The sequence below is a fragment of the Struthio camelus genome, chromosome Z (genome assembly GCF_040807025.1).
Source record: "Struthio camelus isolate bStrCam1 chromosome Z, bStrCam1.hap1, whole genome shotgun sequence".
Lineage (NCBI taxonomy): Eukaryota > Metazoa > Chordata > Aves > Struthioniformes > Struthionidae > Struthio > Struthio camelus.
The window spans coordinates 28,848,717-28,868,137 of NC_090982.1; the positions used below are offsets into that span (position 1 = coordinate 28,848,717).

The following is a 19,421-nucleotide window of genomic DNA, read 5'->3' on the forward strand; positions in this document are numbered from 1 at the left end:
TTTGGGGATGACCTGCTAGTACTTCCTGTGGCAGTGAACACTAAGAAAGTTTACTGAACACCTTGCTGTTTTAGATAAGCTTTTCCCCTTAAGAATGAATTACATTGCAAAGATCTTAATCCGTTATTCTGTTAACTGGGGAAGATATTTTATTATTGTTAGGCACTTGAACAAAAAGGGAAAAAAAATGCAGGGGTTGCTAATAATTAATTTTCTATAATGTTTCTAAAAACATTAGTGGTTTTGGCATACCAACTCTACAGCAAGATGCTTCTAAAAAGTGTAACATGTTTACTCAAGTGTTTCAACTACATTGCTCAGAACAAGAATTTAAAAGTATTTAGCACCCTAAAATAACACCAACTTGTCATTTGTAAGGCATCATTTGCTAAAATTTTATAAGCTATGATTGTAAATGATAAGTAGAAAAAAAAAACTAAGCTGGACAGCAATGTACTTATGCATATTCTTTTAAATATACTTAATTCCATAGCTGTGAAAAAAAATAACTCACAGCCAAAGCTAGCATGGGAAATACGAAAATAGTATTTTAAATGTAGAGCTTAAAAAAGTAAACTTTGAAACTCTTTGATTAAGCAGTACTTCTTCAGTAAATGTATTCCCCCCGCCCCCTTACATTTCTGTAAATAGTATTTAAAAATACACTGATTTTCTTTGTATCAATGCAGGCTATGCTATAAGCAAATCACACTTTGTGGATGCAAACAATGTTTTTCCTTTTAAACGAGGTTGAACTCCCTCAGGTTTAATTGCAGGATCGTGTCCTTGACAGCAGCAAAGACAAAGCGAATGTTCTCTGTGTCTGTGGCACAAGTGAAGTGGGAATAGATTACTTTCTCCTTGTCTGGATTCTGATCCTGATACAGCTTCAAAATGAAGTCTCTGGCAGCTTTGACATCTTGTTTAGGTCCTAGTCAAAAAGCACAATTAGTATTTTTGAACATTTAAAACATTTAAAAGATATACATCAGGAGAGAACCACAGGGCAGTATCTGAAGAGGCTAATTTAATATTTAGATAAAGAATAATTATATAGGCATACTTCCTGCTGGTATTTTCTCATTAATTTATTAGTGGGACAAAATTTAGCATATTATACTTTCTAATACCTGCGGAGCTTGTTGTCTTCCAACAGTAAACTGTACGATTCAAAGTAATACTACAACAGCCTACACATCTGAAATTACAGAGCATATTTTTATAGCCTGCTACATTGTTGCAGTCTATCAAAGACTGTAAGTGAAATCAAATTTTTTTAAAACACATATAGCACAAAGGATTCTCTTTGGCCAAAACACAGATCTGTGTTTTTTCTGTAGCTGTTAAAGTATTGTAATTCTTCTCATCCTTAACTGTAGGATTCAGCATCATGCATGTCTTCCAGTACAAAACACTGTTTTAAGTAACAGAGGGATTTACCTCATTGTTTTGAAACTGTAGTATCAGTAACATTTGCTGAGAAAAGTCATTCAGGCTGCTTTTTAACTTTGCACTTTTATATAGACCCACAATGCAAAACTGTACTGTGGATTTTTACCACATAAAGAGTTGGATTAATAAGCAGGTTACCCAGGTTTCCCTCATATCTTGTCTCTTGAGATTGAAGATGACTAGGTGAAAAAGATGTTTCGCCTCATGATAATATTTGAAATGTACTGTGCTCATTTAATTCAAAAAAAGGTAAGAACACATTGGGATAAGAATTCTTACTAAAGGAAAATGAATTTGCCATTCTAATGCTAACAGAAGGGCTGCAAGAAGTGTCTTAAGACCCAGTCCTCAAGTGTTCCAATAAAAAAAAAGAAAAATCTGCTATGCTAGAAGTCAGTAACTTAAGTTTGTATTTCAAAGGATAGCATAACGAAGGACAGATATCAAATATTTCGGATCATTCCATTTTCCTTGCTCAAGTTAATGAGGAAAAATTGACTAAATATGACTTACCATATTGTGAACATAGTTCTGAGATAAATGCTTACCTGTGTATTCTGGAAAGTAACTAATTAGATGGGAATACATGATTTTCTCTTCTAGAAGATCTTTTTTGTTTAAAAACAAAATAACTGAAGAATTCAGAAACCAGGGGTATGTAATGATAGTTTTAAATAAGGCTTTGCTTTCTTCCATTCGATTCTAGAAGTACAAAAATCAGTATGAAGTTACACTCTCCAAAGAGTAGCATATACAAATCACATGAACTATAGATCATAATATCAAACAAGCATTTAAAGAAAGCTTTACTTTCACTAAGCATAATTGCAGTGCACTGGCTGACTTATTCTTGGTGTTTTATATGCACTTGCTCACAGGGTTTTGCATCACAACTATGAACAACATGATGAAACATGAAGTTCAAAGTAAGCCTCAGTAACAGAAATTATGTGAATTCTTGTATGAATTAGTGAGCAAGCCAGGGCTGCTCAGTGAAAGCCTCTGCTGACCTCACAGTGAGAACTGAAGCAAGGTTTATCAGGTCAAATATCTGATAGTAGCATATTCTAACACAGCTAAAGGACAAGAGCATATGTACTCATCTGTATTAGTAATAAAGTAAAATATGGTCATGCTGTCCTTTTCAAGAGAGCTAGCTAATGAGGAACAACAAATTCAGACATTACTGGTTGAAGTGCCTGGACAAAAATGTTGGAGTTTGTTAGTTATCTTATTTCCTAATTTCCAAGGTGAAAATGGCAAAATTTCCAGGACTTGAGGAAGGAAAAAGAAAATTGCTTGCAGTAACTAAAGTTGTTATGCATCACAAGAGGAAAGGAAACTTTGAAGACTCATTCTCAACTACAGCAGATGTTGTGGCACTCCAGCAGGTGAATCAACTTTAAATGTTAAACAGGACCTACAATGTTAGGATGTGCTTTTCATAGTTCAAACAGATCTTTGGGCTTGGGGACCTTAGATTTTTTCAAAGGTTTTAAGAGTTTAAGGAGCATGCTTGAAGGCATCCTTATACTTCAGGATATAAAGCAATCTCGACCAAAAGTAGTGTAGTTCCATCAACATGCTTTTCTCCAATTGCCTACTTTTGTTTTTTGCATCTGCCACCAAAACATCTGGCCGTTGCTGACAACAGCAGTCTAAAACAGATGGAGAGGTCATCTTTACATTTTCAAACCTTGGGAAGGAGCTAGCTGGTAAATTGTTACCTCAGTTCTCTTGAATCTGTGCATATGTTAATTCTGAAACAGCACTTAGATAGGTTGAAGGAGGAACAAAATTCACCCCGTAACTACTGAAATGGGATAGTACCTTAAAGGTGCGAAATATTCAATAGTAATTAGAGCTTTTTGTGCATGTGTACCAGTTAAAAGTGCAGTGATTCAGTAAAAAAGAAGCCATATACTGATGTTGCAATATTACATAACTTTTCCTTTTGTGTACAGCATGTACCAAGGTGACAAAAAGAATCTAGCGTAACAGTGTGTTCTGTTGCTTTAATATCCAGTATTTTCCTGGAAACTGGTAGTTTAAAAAAGCTTAATCTGCTTCATATTTTTATTAAGGTCAGTCACATTCAAAGAGTTTATAATCAGCTAGCCAAAAGTTTAAATTAAAAATTAGCTTGTGCCCCACATATTTTAACTTATGCAGTTGAGCAGGCCTGGAAAAAATTGTTGTATAAGCTGTTTTGTAAGGGCAATCCACTTACGTTGCTAAAGATTTCCTGAGGTTTTATGAAACGGATGAAAGAGTGCAAGAGAGGAGGATAAATCTGCTGCCATTATGAAAGTTCTTCACATAGCCAGTTCCCTCTTAAGCAGTGTGAGTTTTTCAATACGGTGTGTATTTTACATCCTACTCCACTCTGTAGTGTTTAGGTTTTTGAATCACACATAGTTGAGTTAATATTTAAAAAAACATTAATTACAGATGATTGAAGCAGTCTTACTTGTCTAGCAATATTGCTGATATTCAGATCCTCAAACATTCTGAGACATAGCTTAAGAGTACCTAGTTGATTTAAAACATTTAAATCTTATTTTGTCTTTCAAGACGGAGTTCACTTTTTCAGGTAGGCTGCTAACTTAATACAGCTTTGTGGACTTACTGCTTGATGAGCTTCTTAATGTAATTCTAGTAATTTGCAGATTCATTTATAAAAATGCATGTGAATTCTGTCTTTCTTACAAAAGCAGACATCATCTTCTGTACCTAATTTAGATACTCCGACTCCTTACCTCATTGTCACATTCTGCCAAGACTTGATCATATTCACTTAATGCAACTAAGAAAATGATAGAAGTAACACTTTCAAAGCAATGAATCCACTTCCTTCTTTCAGACCTTTGGCCACCTACGTCCACCATCCTGTTAAGCAGAAAGAGAGTCAGCGTTAAGAGGCTTCAAATATACCAAAACTAATAGCTCATCTACTTGAGATGTTTGAACCATGAAGAATATAGCTTAATTTTTTATGTTAACAAACAGTCACACTTGATTCACTTGAAGTGCCACAACTTCCACTGTGGTTTAGTGTACATACATAAAACATATAAGCCATCTTGAGGCACAGTAATGGTTGTTCTTTCTGTGCTGCTGAAAGCTTTAGCAAGGGCAGATTTGGGTATGTTCAATTTAGTTCCTCGTGTAAAAACAAACAAAAATCATCAGTGTAGCCACATTTACATACATCTCACTACTAAAAACAATCAAAATGCTCACAAGTATCGTCATTCCATATTAAGCTCCTATAATTTTGCTGACAGTTTTTACTTTTTTTTTCACAATTTATCCAGGTTAAACGTTTCTTACAACATGTCCAGGAAAAAACAAACAAACAAACAAACAAAGTCACAGTTATGCTGCTTTGATAATGTGTTACCACAATGGATTTTGTGTTTAACTGCAGACAATTTCATGACAAAATGGATGGTGTGGTGCAAAAACATCTCTAATGATGCTAGTGGGAATTCTGCAAGGGAATATAGAAATATGCTTTCCCTTATAAAATCAGGAAACCCAACTATTATAGTAGCTTATCCAATGCCAGATAGATAGGGTAGTTGTACGCTACTTTATGTGGCTTTATCAGGTCTGTTAGGGCTCTCTTCCAAAGGGCTGCAGCAGTAACTGTTGGCTCAAAATGGAATTAAGATTATGATCTCATATAGGAACTCGTACATTATTTCAAATACCTTCCCTCTGCACCCCTCACCTCTGCCTTTTTAATTAAACTACCAGTTTAAAATATAGTACTTGGACTGCTTGGACTCAGAGAGGTTTTTGTTCATGTAGTTTCAGTAGATCTCAAAAGGAAAGTTTTGAAACACCTGGCAAGTTACTGTATTGAACTTGGAGACTAAATTCAATCACTGAAGGGCTGACAGCACATACAAAAAGCTTCAAGGATGTTTTACAAGTGACGTTACAAGTGAACTACTTTCATAATACAGTTTTATATAAAGTAATTTCATGCTCAGTCTTACCTAAATATAATATTTTCTAAATCAAAAGGATACTCAATAATTCCTGTTGTTGGCACTCGGACTCTAAGAACATCTTGCTGAGTTGGCACAAATGAGGGCATAGCAATACGATCAATATCAGTAAGATAACTGAAAAGTTAAATGTATAAAAGAAACAAGATTAATGAACTATCAATCATAAATTAATCATACAGATTCAAACCTAAGGTACCTGTCAGCAATCAATCACACTCGTGTTCCCACAAAAGTAGCTGGACAGGAATGCAGTTGGGCAAGGCCTAGAGCAATTTTTTGCTGACATAAAACAGTAAAAACCTTTACTGAGACCTCTGTTTTGTTCCAGCCTGACTAGTACCACTCAAAAGCGATGTTGCCTGAATACTATCTAGACAAAGCAGCCCCATACCCAAAAAATGATGAAATTTAATTTTGTGTAAGCTTTGCTATTACCCCAAAATAAACAACGGAATTGAGATTTGAACATAAATATAAATCTTAATCCTAGCCCTAATATTTTCCAACAGAACTATCCTCATTTCATTTGAGACACTAATATCACACAAAAATGTGAAAGTTTGTTGGACAGAATTCAGAAAAATAATTAATGGAAAGCCCTGCAAATATGAATGCTTCACCCTTACACATTTTTATGTAAAACATAATGCATTTAGCTTTTCCTCTGCCGACACAGTCATTCCTAATTTTACCCTCCTCAGTTTTGCTTGTGCTTTTCATAGTTGGAATTAAAATCTAGGATGACAATCTTGTGCCTAAATAAATGAGCAGCGTATGTGCAAGTCGGGCACACACACCTGATGCCAGTTGTTCCTGTCTGCAATATCTCTGCTCACCACTAGATGGCAAGAGTGGATCACCCAAAGTGTAAAAAATATGTTCCAAATCATAGGAGGGGTTGTAGCACAAGTCTTCCTCTTCCTTTATCAAGAAAAACTCTTCAGCAAATGAGGTAGAGCGTCAATGCAGTCTTCCCTTTCTGCCCTACCATCCCTCACATGTGGACACCAAAATCAAAAATTCTCAAAAGACAGACAGACGTGTACCACTTATCCATTCAGAAACTCAATTTCTCTTATGAATAAGAAAATTCCTCCTCCCTGACAATGTAGCAAATTGTTATTCAAGCCTCACTGTAATTAACAGTAAAAGGAAGAGGTACTCACATTTAAAATAAAAATATAATTCTCAGTTGTGGCTGATTTCATAGAAAGTGAGTCTAGAATAAATGATTAGGTGAAATCCTTCTGCTCCAAGGCAGGATTAGTTAGAACAGACTAACACTGTCAAGCGTGATTAGGCGGAAGACCCAGGAACAGATTGTAAGTGTAACCATAAATGCCTAATCTAAATTTTCTTTGCTGAAATTTAAACCTGTTACTTCTCAACCCATCCTTTGCAGACACAGCAGAGTCATTTTCTGCTCTCTCTGAAGCAGTCTTTTTCAAAATTGAAATTCAGGGAAAGCTGGTGGAGGGGCATATCTTCATTCTTATTTATATCCTAAGCTTTGCACGTAACTATGAGCTGTCTGACCTGCCTGCTTGTTGTCAGTGTATTTTGTACAGCTGTTCTTCGTGATTTTCCCCAAGGGAAACTTAGTTATGTACCAGCTGTGTTGACCTCAGAACTGGGAAAGCTAATGGTTTCAGTATGTTCAGAAAGGCAAAAATTAGTTTGTTTTATTACTCTGGCTTAAAAATATGTTGTTTATCTCAGGCTAACACAGGTATCGACCATAAAATCAGAGCAAACCTATCTCTTTCTTTGGTAACTTCTGTGAAGTCTGGATTGCCCTTATAATGAGGCAGTGTACTTACTACTTAGCAGAATCTGATAGCTGGTATTCCCTCCGTCTGTCATAGCACTCTTGAATTCCTGAGTCTTCCCAGAGCTTCTTGATTGCTTCAACTTGTTTTCTTTCCAGCACTGTCACTTTATCCACTTCTACTTCTCTGATCATCTGAGCATTATCCTAATCAGTTAAATGATTACATTATTGTGAAAAAGGTTTGCTAACATTCAGCATAGGCAGAACACATTCTCTGTTATAATCATTCCCATATACAGATTAAGCATCAAAAAGAAACCTAGGAGAACACAAATGATTGATTGTAATCCTTGAATGCATTTAACTTTTCAAGTCAAATGATATACTGAATATTTGAACCTAGTAAGTTTTGCTTATTACTGTTACCCTGATGTGATTTTTTTTCTCTTTTGTTTTTTGTTAAGGGGAGCTCTGCACAGCGCAGGAAGAGCTCTAAAATTACCATTTTAAAACTCACTATATTTTAATCTCAATTCATAAGAGTACTATTTTTTCTAAATGTCTACTGTAGCTACTTTAGCTTCTGGTTTGCCCTGAAACAAAGTTTGTGTAAACAATCACCATGCAGGCATCAAATTTCTACAAGGCATCTTCTGTGTAATGCCTGTCTCATTGAGGTACAGCCAAGGTACTCTGTAGAAAGAAAAAATTGTCTTTGCTCTTTGCTGGTCGGTCTCCAAGAGCTACCACAAAGACAAATATATGTCTTGTTGTTAAGAAGGGAAACAGGAATCTATTATCTCCTCTACAACTATTCAGCTGGGTATATACTGACATTTGAGAAATTTTTTTGAACTCTGGAAAAGTATTGCTGCAAAATCTGTTTAATTTTGAAATAAGTTAACTTATTTTTTCTTTGGAATATAACAGATTGGTTACTGTGAATTTAGTTTTCTAACACTTTTGCCAGTACATTGCTAGATATCTAGATTTTAAAATACATCTTCTTTAACAGCAAAATAAAGTTTCTTCCCTCCCTCATACTTCAGCCTGAGAAGCAACAGACAGTAAGGGTGCATACAGACCAGTTTTGGATATGGGTTCCTAACTGGAAAAATCTAAATATTGGTAGGCTTCTTTATTTACTAGTTCAAAATGAGATGGACATTAGACAGAAAACAGGACTCCTACAGACCCCATATCTTCAATTATTGTGGATAACCATAAAACTATGCAACAGAAACAAATACGTCAAAAAGCAACTTCTCCAGGCTTAGTTCAAATTAATTTTAAAAACTGTAAGTCTATGAAACGTTTGGAAAATACTTTTCTCCTGACTTTTCACATTAAGATTTACAATACTTTCATAATGCCTAGGCAGATTTTCCATGATCAGAATTATCTTTCATTTTACAGCTGTTCTGTTACACAAAAAGTTCCATGCATATGATAAAAATAGTACCTAGAAGCTTTTAACATAACCATTATAATTGCATTCTTACGCTGTAAATAATCAGCCTAAAATAGTTTAATACACAATATGCTATAAATATTCCTGTTAGTATTTCTTTCTGCTACTTTGCAAATATATGGTAATCCATAATAATTTTTACCTTAAACAATGTAACTGTGATAACAGGACAGGTAGTATTGTCAACTGCATAGATTTTGCTGTGCCTTATTTATTATATCAAATACTCGGGACCGAATAGGGGAAGAGCTTAATGTGTGACTTGCATCTGATTTAGGCAGGAGATACGAGGTGAGATATTATGCATGCGATGTTCTAGTAACAGCTTGTGCCCATGCTTCCAATCTTATCTGATGAAATACAAATACAGAATAATACAGATTACAAATAACTCTTCCTTCAGTTTGCTCAAGTCACAGAACAGATATTCTTCTCTAGTGCTTTATCAGAAAGTTTCTCTTAGTGTGATTTTTAACATCCAGTATTACGAGAAGGCTGCTGAAAACACCATTTAAATGATGATGTTTTTAGGAGGACTAAAGACTTAGCTTCTTGTATTGTTGTGTTAGCACAAAGCAGAGTAATGCTCAGCTATTCATTTAAGAGCTGTTTGCAGTTTTTTTTTTTACCCTAAAATGAACATGTTATTATTGATTACATAATTGGATTGAAATTATTCACCATTTTAAAGATTTCAGTAAAGACTGCTCTATTTACAATGGTTTTGGTAAGAGATTTTTTTGCACATAGAAATGAAAAACCTGATACAACAGTGGCAAATTGTTCTAGTTGGATTTTTTTCAAAATTATTTTCTTGCTAACCTTAACATGAAAGCCATTTGCGAAAAGAGAGGAGGGGAGAAGTCATCCACTTCCTTCATGGAGGGAACTGCTATTTGATCTGCTCATCAAAAAAGCATTTTTACTGGGGCTTCATTCCACATTCAAACTTTGCATGTGTCTAACAGGGCTTCACACAGTTGCAGCTGTGAAACTAACCCTGATATCCGTTCCTTATGAAAAGAAATATTTCATAATTGTCTACTTCTGCAAACCTCAGTCGCCTTACCTGATCAAATGCCACTGTGATTAAAAAATACTTTTTGGGAAAATAATGCAGGTTAATTTTTCATTTCATAGCATTTAATGACTAGAGCTCAACATTGACAGCTAGTCCTTCTCTTGTAGTTTAAAGAAAAAAACCTACAAAAACAACAAATCAAGTGAAAAATTACTTAAAAGCACTAATGTGGTTTTAGCATCATTTTACTGGCATGTATTCTTCTTCATCCTCCGTAAACAAGCCTATTACTATTAAAAAATGCCTCTGGTATGGGTATGGATTACAGGCAGATAATATGACACACAAACTAGATACAGAAAACTTGAGTTTCCTCAGGCATGAGGATAAATGAGTAATCACAGGAGACAGTGTGCTATAATCCAGCCAGAACTGAAAGAGAAGGGGATTAGACTTGAAATACACTCTAAGGGCCTTAGGAGAAGCAGAAGGTCCTTCAAACCCAGCAGTGAAAGAGTCCTGTAGCTTCTATACTGGGGTCACAGCTGCATTTCTAACTAACTAAATGGCAGGGGCATTGTGGGGTGTGGGGGGGGGGAGGGCGTGGAGAACTTAGTACTTATAGCAAATATTCCTCATAAGTAACAACCATGCAAGTTATTTCAACCTCTGACTACTGTAATGATTGAAGCAAATTATTTTTCTACACAACTGTGCTAAAGGGAACTGGACAGTTGGTTGTAAATCTAATTTTAAGTAATTCTGACAGTCAAACATTTATAGTATTACAGTTTATTTGCAGATAGTCTGTGTTTTATTCAAAGTAAACACAAGTATTTGTTGCAACTGAATTGAAAATTTGCAAGCCCCAGCAAAACTAAGTAAACCCCACAAATTCTCTAAAATGCAGCTCTTTCAGTAGGTCATAAGAAATAGTCCTGATAATGAGTTTTTTGTTTTTTCAATTCTTGCATCTTCTGGACTGAAGGGTTTTTGATGATTTTTTTGCTGTTACTGGTTACAGCCCTTTAAAGTCTGATAAAATTCATTGCCTTTTTTTCCCTCTGGTTAAACACTGTAAAAGGTAATAGAGTCATGCTATGTTACACAGGGCTTACAGGGTTTGTATTATTGCTCTGCAGAATCCCATGACAAGGAGTTTTAGAAAAGGGTTATTAAATCTTGTCAGCACTTAGTAATAATTTAAGTTTACATTTCAACAAGTATATTTTGATATTGCCAACAACATACCATGAAAGTAATTTAAATATGAAACTTTATGAGATTTTTGGCAGGAAGCCATCCTCAGTGTTTCAAATGCATTTTGAAACCTTCCACTGCAACTGTAAGTGCACTAGAAATTTAGTTTTCTTTTCCCTCAAAGCAAGAGTGGAAGCTGATGGATTTCTCACCTACCACTAAGAAGTTAGACCAAAAAACACCATGAAAATATATAGTATTGCAATGCAAGAGTAGTAGGTGCTTTAGAGAAAGAACAGAAAGGACATGTTAGTATGAGAAGAAAAAAAAAAACAACCCAAAATATCTACGATCGTTACAGACCAAACCAAGGAACAAGGAGGGGAAATGCAAACCAGCACAAGCACATGTTAAAAATGTCAGTTATTGGCACAGATTTTTTTTTTTTTTTAATGAAATACAAGCAACAAATAAGTTCCAGAAATCTCTCTTAATTAAAATAGTATAACACATTATGCTCTCTTTAAACATGGTAGAAGGAGAAACAGTAGAAGCAGCATTAAAAGTGCTATAATATTTTATATTCAAAATCCCTATTGTGAAGCTACCTTATTTCAGGGTGTGTATTTTTTGGTTTTTTTTTTTTTTAAAGTAGATCTCTGCTTTTAGATGGTATGGAGCAGGCAGAGAAAAAGAACACACGTGGTTAAAACATAGGTGACTAACTTTGACTACAACACAAGAGTAATAATCCTATTAAAAAAACAAACAAACCTCTGTGATCCTGAAGAGAAAAAGAACCACGTATAACAAAGTGGAAAAAATATTTGGCAAATACATTCAGAATATGTATCTAAGCTGCTTAAAATATTAAAAAAAATCTATTAGCCTTATAAAAATGTATTATATTGGTCTATAGTGGAAAGCAAATTTAATCCTGCAATTAAAGGCTAACAGATACTGTGGCACAAGGGATACTTTAGGATTCAATGGTCAATTTGTTTTTTTCAAAAAGGTATATCAGAGAGAAATAAAATAAGCAGGAGGGTTCCTGAATATTTCTTTTCTTTCACTTCATTCAGAAATACCACTGGATAAAAGCAGTTTTCTCATCTTTTGCAGAAGTGCCGAGGAACTGTCACAATGAATATATATGTAATGCTAAATTCAACTTTTAGTAAGGACAAATCTTTGCCGGACAAGAAATGGGTAATACCACAAGTGAAAACTGTCACATTTTAAATGGAGGAATACATTCAATCTCCAACTGTTATGTCTGATGTGTAGTGCTGATTATTTCAGCAAAGCTGTTTTTGGAAGGTCTGAATCTCACCACTTGGAAAGAACATATATTTCATTTGAGCCTTTCCAGCTATGTCCTATCTCTTGGAAAAGTGAATGTCCAGTCTAACACAGAAAAATGGCTTTATGTACTACCTAATGAAGCACTTTGTATTTACAAGACCTAAATTTATTTACAAATTTATTTCTTTACCCATAACCTAGATTATTACTTCTTTAGATAATGGTCTACAAGGAGCAGTCTGGTTTGGAGCTGTAACTATTGAAAGTGTTTCCTCTTTTGTAAACACCTTATGGTAAAGGCAGGAATTATTCATTAAATAAGTACTGTAAGAAGAAATGAATCTCCTATTTTACTAAGCATTTGCATCTTATTCCCTTTGCACCTACAGTCATACCTCAGAACCCAATTCATCTGGCTGGGCAAAATAAACTATTCTGTAAAAGTAATACTTGGAAGCTACAGCACATTCTTCACAGGAAACGGAGGATCACAGGAAGGGACACAAATAGTTATTCAGTGTTGGAAGGTAACAAGAAAACCCAAGCAGGGGTGAAAATTGGTTCAATAAATAATATTTATCAACAGATATTTAGGTACAACAGGAGATTTAAGTTAGCATGCCCTGTAAATAGGAAGTTTGTGTCCATTGATAAACAGCAGATTTTTATATCTCTTTCCATGTTTACTTCTACAGGGCCACTGAAATAGAGATTATCCCTCACTACAGAATATATAGAAATATGCAATTAAGTACTTGACTCCTCTTCAAACTGTTGTTAAGCCTGTAAATTGAACTTTTTTGCCATATAATTTATTCCGGAAGTCCTCATGTTTTACTAAAACCATGTTTGCTTTCATTTTCATCACATTTTTTGAAACAGTCCCATCAGATAATTTGACATAACAAATAGGGTGTGTTTTGTCTTTAAAAAAAGAAAATGAGAATGCATAAAATGGAAAAGAAAAATGGTACTGAATTATAAAATCCTACAATGGGGAATGGGAGGCTGCTGTTCCGAGGCCATATATAGTTTCAATAGAAGTTACTGAGTAGCAAATCACAGAATCACTGAATTGTTTCGGTTGGAAGGGACCTCTGGAGATCATCTCGTTCAACCTCCCTGTTCAAGCAGGGTCACCTAGAGCATATTGCCCAGGATCACATCCAGACGGGTTTTGAATATCTCCAGGGAAGGAGACTCCACCACCTCTCTGGGCAACCTGTCCCAGTGCTCTGTCACCCTCACAGGAAAGAAGTTTTGCCTCAGGTTCAGACAGAACTGCCTGTGGTTCAGTTTCTGCCCGTTGCCTCTTGTCCTGTTGCTGGGCACCACGGAGAAGAGGCTGGCCTCATCCTCTTGACACTCCCCCTTCAGATACTTGTACACATTCATGAGATCCCCTCTCAATCTTCTCTTCTCCAGGCTGAACAGGCCCAGCTCTTGCAGTCTTTCTTCGTAGGAGAGATGCTCCAGCCCTCTAATCATCTTGGTAGCCCTCCGCTGGACTCTCTCCAGGAGTGCCATGTCTCTCTTGTACTGGGGAGCCCAGAACTGGACACAGTACTCCAGGTGAGGCCTCAGCAGGGCTGACTAGAGGGGCAGGATCACCTCCTTCGACCTGCTGGCAACACTCTGCCTCATGCACCCCAGCATACCACTGGCCTTTTTGGCCACAAGGGCACATTGCTGGCTCGTGGTCAACTTGTTGTCCACCAGCACTCCCAGGTCCTTCTCTGCAGAGCTACTTTCCAGCAGGTCAACCCCCAGCCTGTACTGGTGCCTGGGATTATTCCTGCCTAGGTGCAGGACCTTGCACTTGCCTTTGTTGAACTTCAGGAGGTTCCTCTCTGCCCAGCTCTCCAGCCTGTCCAGGTCCCTCTGAATGGCAGCACAGCCTTCTGGTGTGTTAGCCTCTCCCCCCAGTTTAGTATCATCAGCTTTATAATAATGCTTTAGGTTTTACTGTGAAGTTATGTGAAGTTTCAAGTTCTGGGCTTTTTGTTTGTTTGTTTGTTTTGTTGTTGTTTGTTAGTTTTGTTGTTGTTTGTTAGTTAAAAAATTCTTTGGAATGGAAACAAATAGAAACTCAAATGCTTAATGTATATCAGTCTCAGTACCGGCAAGGCTGCTGGTATACCAAGTTTTCCTGAATTACACATGGTGCAAAATACAGTTCCTCAGATTTTTATCCAAGTCTGCTATCTTTCTCCCTATCTCAGCTTCTATTTCTGTAGCAATTACTTGGATGAACACACTGAGGGACCTGTAAAATTAGCTACACAATCACCTATGATTGCTTTATCCAACTGGGTGCAAGGAGACCTGAGCATGAGCAAACCAGTGTTAAAACTGAGGAAGCTAATGGAACTGGCTGCGTTGTACATACAATGTATACCCTGCTGCTCTTACCACTATAGCTTTATGACCGTCAGAGGGAAAAGAAGACAGGTAAGTACTCTCAGGGAAGCCTGAGAGTATGTTAGGGTTTGTTTCAGTTTTTAAATGGAAGAACATTATGAAAGAGGAAAATTAAGAGAGCTGAAACACAAAAGGAAGAGTTGTTTCAGCAGGAGTACATACATATGGACTAAAATATAAATGTACATACAGAAATATACAAGTATGCATATATTTCATATATTGAGACTTTCAGGTTTCCAGCACTTCAAGTTTAGTTTTCAGGGGGAAGAGAGAGGGGAAAAATAATATCAGTTTAACATCTCCAGATATAATCAAGTGACATTTTGTATTGTTTCTTAGCTGGTTCATTTTTCTACTCTAGAGTAGACAGAGACCATTGTTTGGCACACTGCAAAAATATTTGGGTCACAGCTTGATTTAATGATCTCAATTTGAAATGGTGGTTTTAATCTTTCATGCTTTTTTACTTTCCTAAGTACCGACTGCCATCAAACAGGGATGGTTTTAGAGAGCTGTGTGCAAGAGTGAGATGTGTACTCTTTGCCTTACTAACCATCATATGTTTAAAAAGAAGGGGGATTGTCCCTCTTATTGTAACAGTCAGTAACTAGCATATATTGACATGGAAGATAAGTATTACACATTCTGACTTTCTTTTGAAGGAAGAAGAGGGTAGAGAGACAGAGTGCTCCTCTCCTGAAGAATTAAAATGTCCCCCATAAAGCAGAATTTCTAGTGGTCTGTTAATCCAAGTGGGGTCCTTTATACACATTAACTTGCCATCTTTGTAGAAAATGTATGCAGTGTTAAAGTCTTCAGTCCTACTAGAAAGAGAGTAAGACTGCAGACTTGCAAATGGAACATTGCTTCCCATTAATGTAAATGATCACTGAAATCTTTATTTGTAAGATTAAGCACAAGCTTTGCTTTGAACATGCAAGTAATGCTATCAAGTTCAAAATTAAGAACATATGTAACTTTTCACAGGGCTGACACACAGCTAGTATGCCAAGGGGAGAGGGAAGTTGCTACGTTCCTTTGAAAAGTTATTTTTCCTATTCCTTTACAATATTTAGTCTCATAAATAGAAGCAGACTCTTAAAAATAAGTAAGGACAAGCTCCATATCCTGAAGGCTTTGAGATTCACGACCAACACTCATAGGAGAAAAGAAAAGAAAAGAAAAGAAAAGATGGTAGTTTGCTGTGAGAGTTGGTGACCCCCTTCTGAAGGCATCTGTCCCCCAACACCCTGGGTCCTATGCTCCACACAACACCATTAACCAAAAGGCTCCAATGGACCATCTGCCCGTGCTACTTCACTGTGTGGTCACTAAGGAGTTTCCTGGAAATTTCTTTTGAATACCAAGATGGCAAAAGGAAATTCTGCAAACAATGATCTGAGACTGGAAGTGAATCACAAATCAAACATGAATTGGAAATACCATTTTGCAAAAAAATCAAAAGCAAAAACACAGCTCAGATGTATGAACAGGCAAGAGCGCACATTACAGCACATTTAGCACTACAAGGTCACATGTGACATACTACTTTTGGTTCTCAGGACACACTTCAAGAATGAAGTGGACTATTGGAGTGTCCAAAAGACAAAATTAAATTAGCAATGAATAGAAACTTAGGAAACACGGCCTGTCAGATAAAATGAAGGGTGGGTTATTTAAGTCAGATGCTGCTACTGTAGAAGAGAAGCAGAAAAATCCATTCTCTCTGATCCTAGTAGGCAGGACAAAATGGTAATGATAATCCTTGTAAGAGACTGTGTGAATGTTAAGAGATTGCGTTAAGCAATTTGCATTACTGGAGATCTTTAAGAACAGGCTACACAAATATCTGTCAAGAATTATATCATGATTGTTGATGCTGGTATGGAATAGGTGGGGAAGTGGATCCTCTTGAGGCTAAGGAAAAAATAATCTGCTTCTTTCTGGAGATAGTTTTTACATTATTATTTTTAATGGAATATCAGCTAGTAATAGTCTTTCCTAGATCAGCCATGGTTTTAAGATTTGATACTTACAATCCATCTAGACTAGAAGTTAAAGTATTGCACTATTTCTTTAACATGTGATAACTAGAATTTGAGAGGTCAAGAACTTGCCTTTTTTGTGTCATGTCTTTGGACTGCAACACCAATATTCCTGGAAGCAAGCTAAGGCTACAGAGGCAAGCATAAAACCTTTATAGAACCTTTATATTTACTTGTGCCTGTTAAAATAGGTACAAGTAAATATATACCTAAAGCAACATGTATCTTATTTTGGCTTTGTTTCTTAGTTTAAAAGCACTAAAACAAAGGTAAGCTTCTACTTATCTTTCTAGGAAGTAAAAACAAGAAAATTCACACTACATCCTGGCCATGTGGGTATGTTCCCCTCTGATTATTAATCCTACTTTTCTGAGGACAGATGTATCATCAGTTGTCTGGTCTCTTTGCACACGGTTTCTTTTCTTTGGTGGAACTGTCTCACACCTCTAAACTGACCATTTTGGGGAACCTTCCTGACATTACCAGGAGTTGTGGAAACAAAACTTTCCATTTACCATGCTAAGAACAACAAATTATTCTCAATTATTTCATCTTGTTCAAGGTATGTATTTAACATAAGTATTGACAATATGCTAGCAATAGCAATGTTGGTACAAAAAAAGATTTGGTTTGAAAAGGTGCCTAGACTAACTAAACCACCTTCTAACTTGAAGCTATGTCTCAAAGCAAGGCAGGACCCGTTCTCAGGTAAGGCTGTATCAAATCCAGTACTTCATTTAAAAAAAAAAAAAAATCTTAGTAATATTTGGAAGTTGAGAATATAGAAAATTAATGTAACCGATTAATAAATTAGTAACTGATTAGTAACCAGAAAATTAGTAACTGATTCTAGTAACTAATAATAATTCTAGTAACTAATAGGAATTCTAGTAACTGATTTGACCACATGATATTGAAGACACCTACACAATATGGGATATATTGAAATGCATTTGAGAAAAATCCATCCGTGTTTTTAGGGGGAGGATAGTGTTAAGAATTTCTCAGAAACATTACACTGGGACTGTGGAATCTATGTTTATGCTCTTAATAAAGAGATCAGCACATTTTCGCTAACCTAAAACAACTGGCACTCACAATAAATCACGGATTTTAAAGTATACTAGGGAAGTTTGTTTTGTTTTCTTTTAAACACCATGTTCAGATCTCAGGGTCGTTCCTCTGATCGAGGCAGGACAGAATGGTTTATTATATTCACCTAAGCCTGACTTCATATCACAGATAACAACAGTAATCATTTTATTGCTCACACTCATTATTTTGGCTTGAGATGTCAGATCTTTGAATATTAAAATAGATAGCTTATATAAAAGTGAAAGAGATTTCATTAGTGAGATCAAAGCTGTTCATGCCTCCATGAGGTGGTCACTTCTGAGCTTCTCTACAGTGAACCAAACTGACTGCATTTCCTTAGTCAGTATACTAATATGATATGTTTTATATACGTATATCAATCTTTTTTGAATTTCTGGATTAACAGCAAAACTGAAAGCAAGTTTTCAGTAGCAGTAGCACCATGACTATTTAGCAAGATAATACCTTCTCTCTGCTCCTCACCCTTCCCCTGATTATGCCTCCAATGGTGAGGATCTTTCTCTCAGTTACAACAGTATACAACCCACCCCCATATTTAACATATTATCTAATCTGATCCCTAGATCTTTTTTTGAAATATAGTAGGATCAACATTCTTTTTTCCTAAAAACAGCCTACTATATTTGCCCCAGTTGAAATAAATTGAGTGAGCCCATTTTATAAAATAATTCATGTTATTCAGTGCAACCTCATTATTTATAACCCCAGATATCTGATCACTTGCCAGAAAAGATATCAAATAGATTTCTGCAGCTTATCTCCTTTTAGCCCTTGGATATGCCCATTTGTAATTAACATTTGCCCACCTTTCCTTAATCAGCTAATCTGGTCTAATCCATTAAGTTGATTTAAAGGATTGCATATTATGCTTCTTCATAGAGAACTAGTTTACTCATTTTTTTAAATCTTCTGTGGGGTTTCAGAAATACGGTTGACTCAATGCAATTCCCCAGCCCACTTAAGGAATCTCATTTCTGCTTGTTTTTCCTCATTTTCTGATCTATTTAGCCCTACAACCAGTAGTACTAAAATACCATTAAAAGGATATTTCCTCTCATCTGCAAATGGCAAACACTAGCAATCTCACAGGAGAGATTCTCCCTGAGATTTCAAGCGAAAAATTGACTAAACATCAGTTAATTATATTTGAACCTAACTGAATTGCTAGCAATTTCTGAAATTAACCTGTCACTGATATAGATGTGCCCCAGTTGGACAGAAGTGATCAGGAAGTAAAGAAGTTACCAGATTATCAGAAAGATAAATAGGAAAAAGCTATTCATGTGATGATGCCATATGTTTTTTCAACAGCTTTTACAAGAAGGAAAAAGAAATGAATGTAAAGTATATTTAAATGTCAAAACATACCATCCAATACCATTGTATTTTCACATGTAAAACTGGTAGGTTACCTATTAATATAGCCTATTAATATAGCACATGAATATTTGAAATGTTTACTTCTTTACCCCTCCCAAACCTCTGATCACCCAGATAGTCTCTATTCTCTTTTCCAGCTACTCCCTCCCCTCTCATCTTGACCATATTATCAAAGATAATGTCAAGAATATGCCACTTATGTGAGGATCAGGTT

General features: G+C 35.9%; 1 protein-coding gene across 3 annotated transcripts in view; it reads right to left on the bottom strand.

Annotated features, from left to right (window-relative positions):
• Positions 1-452: 452 nt before the first annotated feature.
• LOC104143891 (guanine nucleotide-binding protein subunit alpha-14) overlaps positions 453-19,421 on the bottom strand; it is an 88,027-nt gene continuing 69,058 nt past the window's right edge. For all 3 annotated transcript variants that reach the window (XM_068926780.1, XM_068926782.1, XM_068926781.1), the window contains 5 exons: positions 7,295-7,449; positions 5,460-5,588; positions 4,212-4,341; positions 2,001-2,154; positions 453-931 (listed from right to left, as the gene is read on the bottom strand). In XM_068926780.1, the coding sequence (XP_068782881.1) occupies positions 741-931; positions 2,001-2,154; positions 4,212-4,341; positions 5,460-5,588; positions 7,295-7,449 (759 nt within the window). In that variant the 3' untranslated portion in view covers positions 453-740. The remainder of the gene's footprint in view (positions 932-2,000; positions 2,155-4,211; positions 4,342-5,459; positions 5,589-7,294; positions 7,450-19,421) is intronic.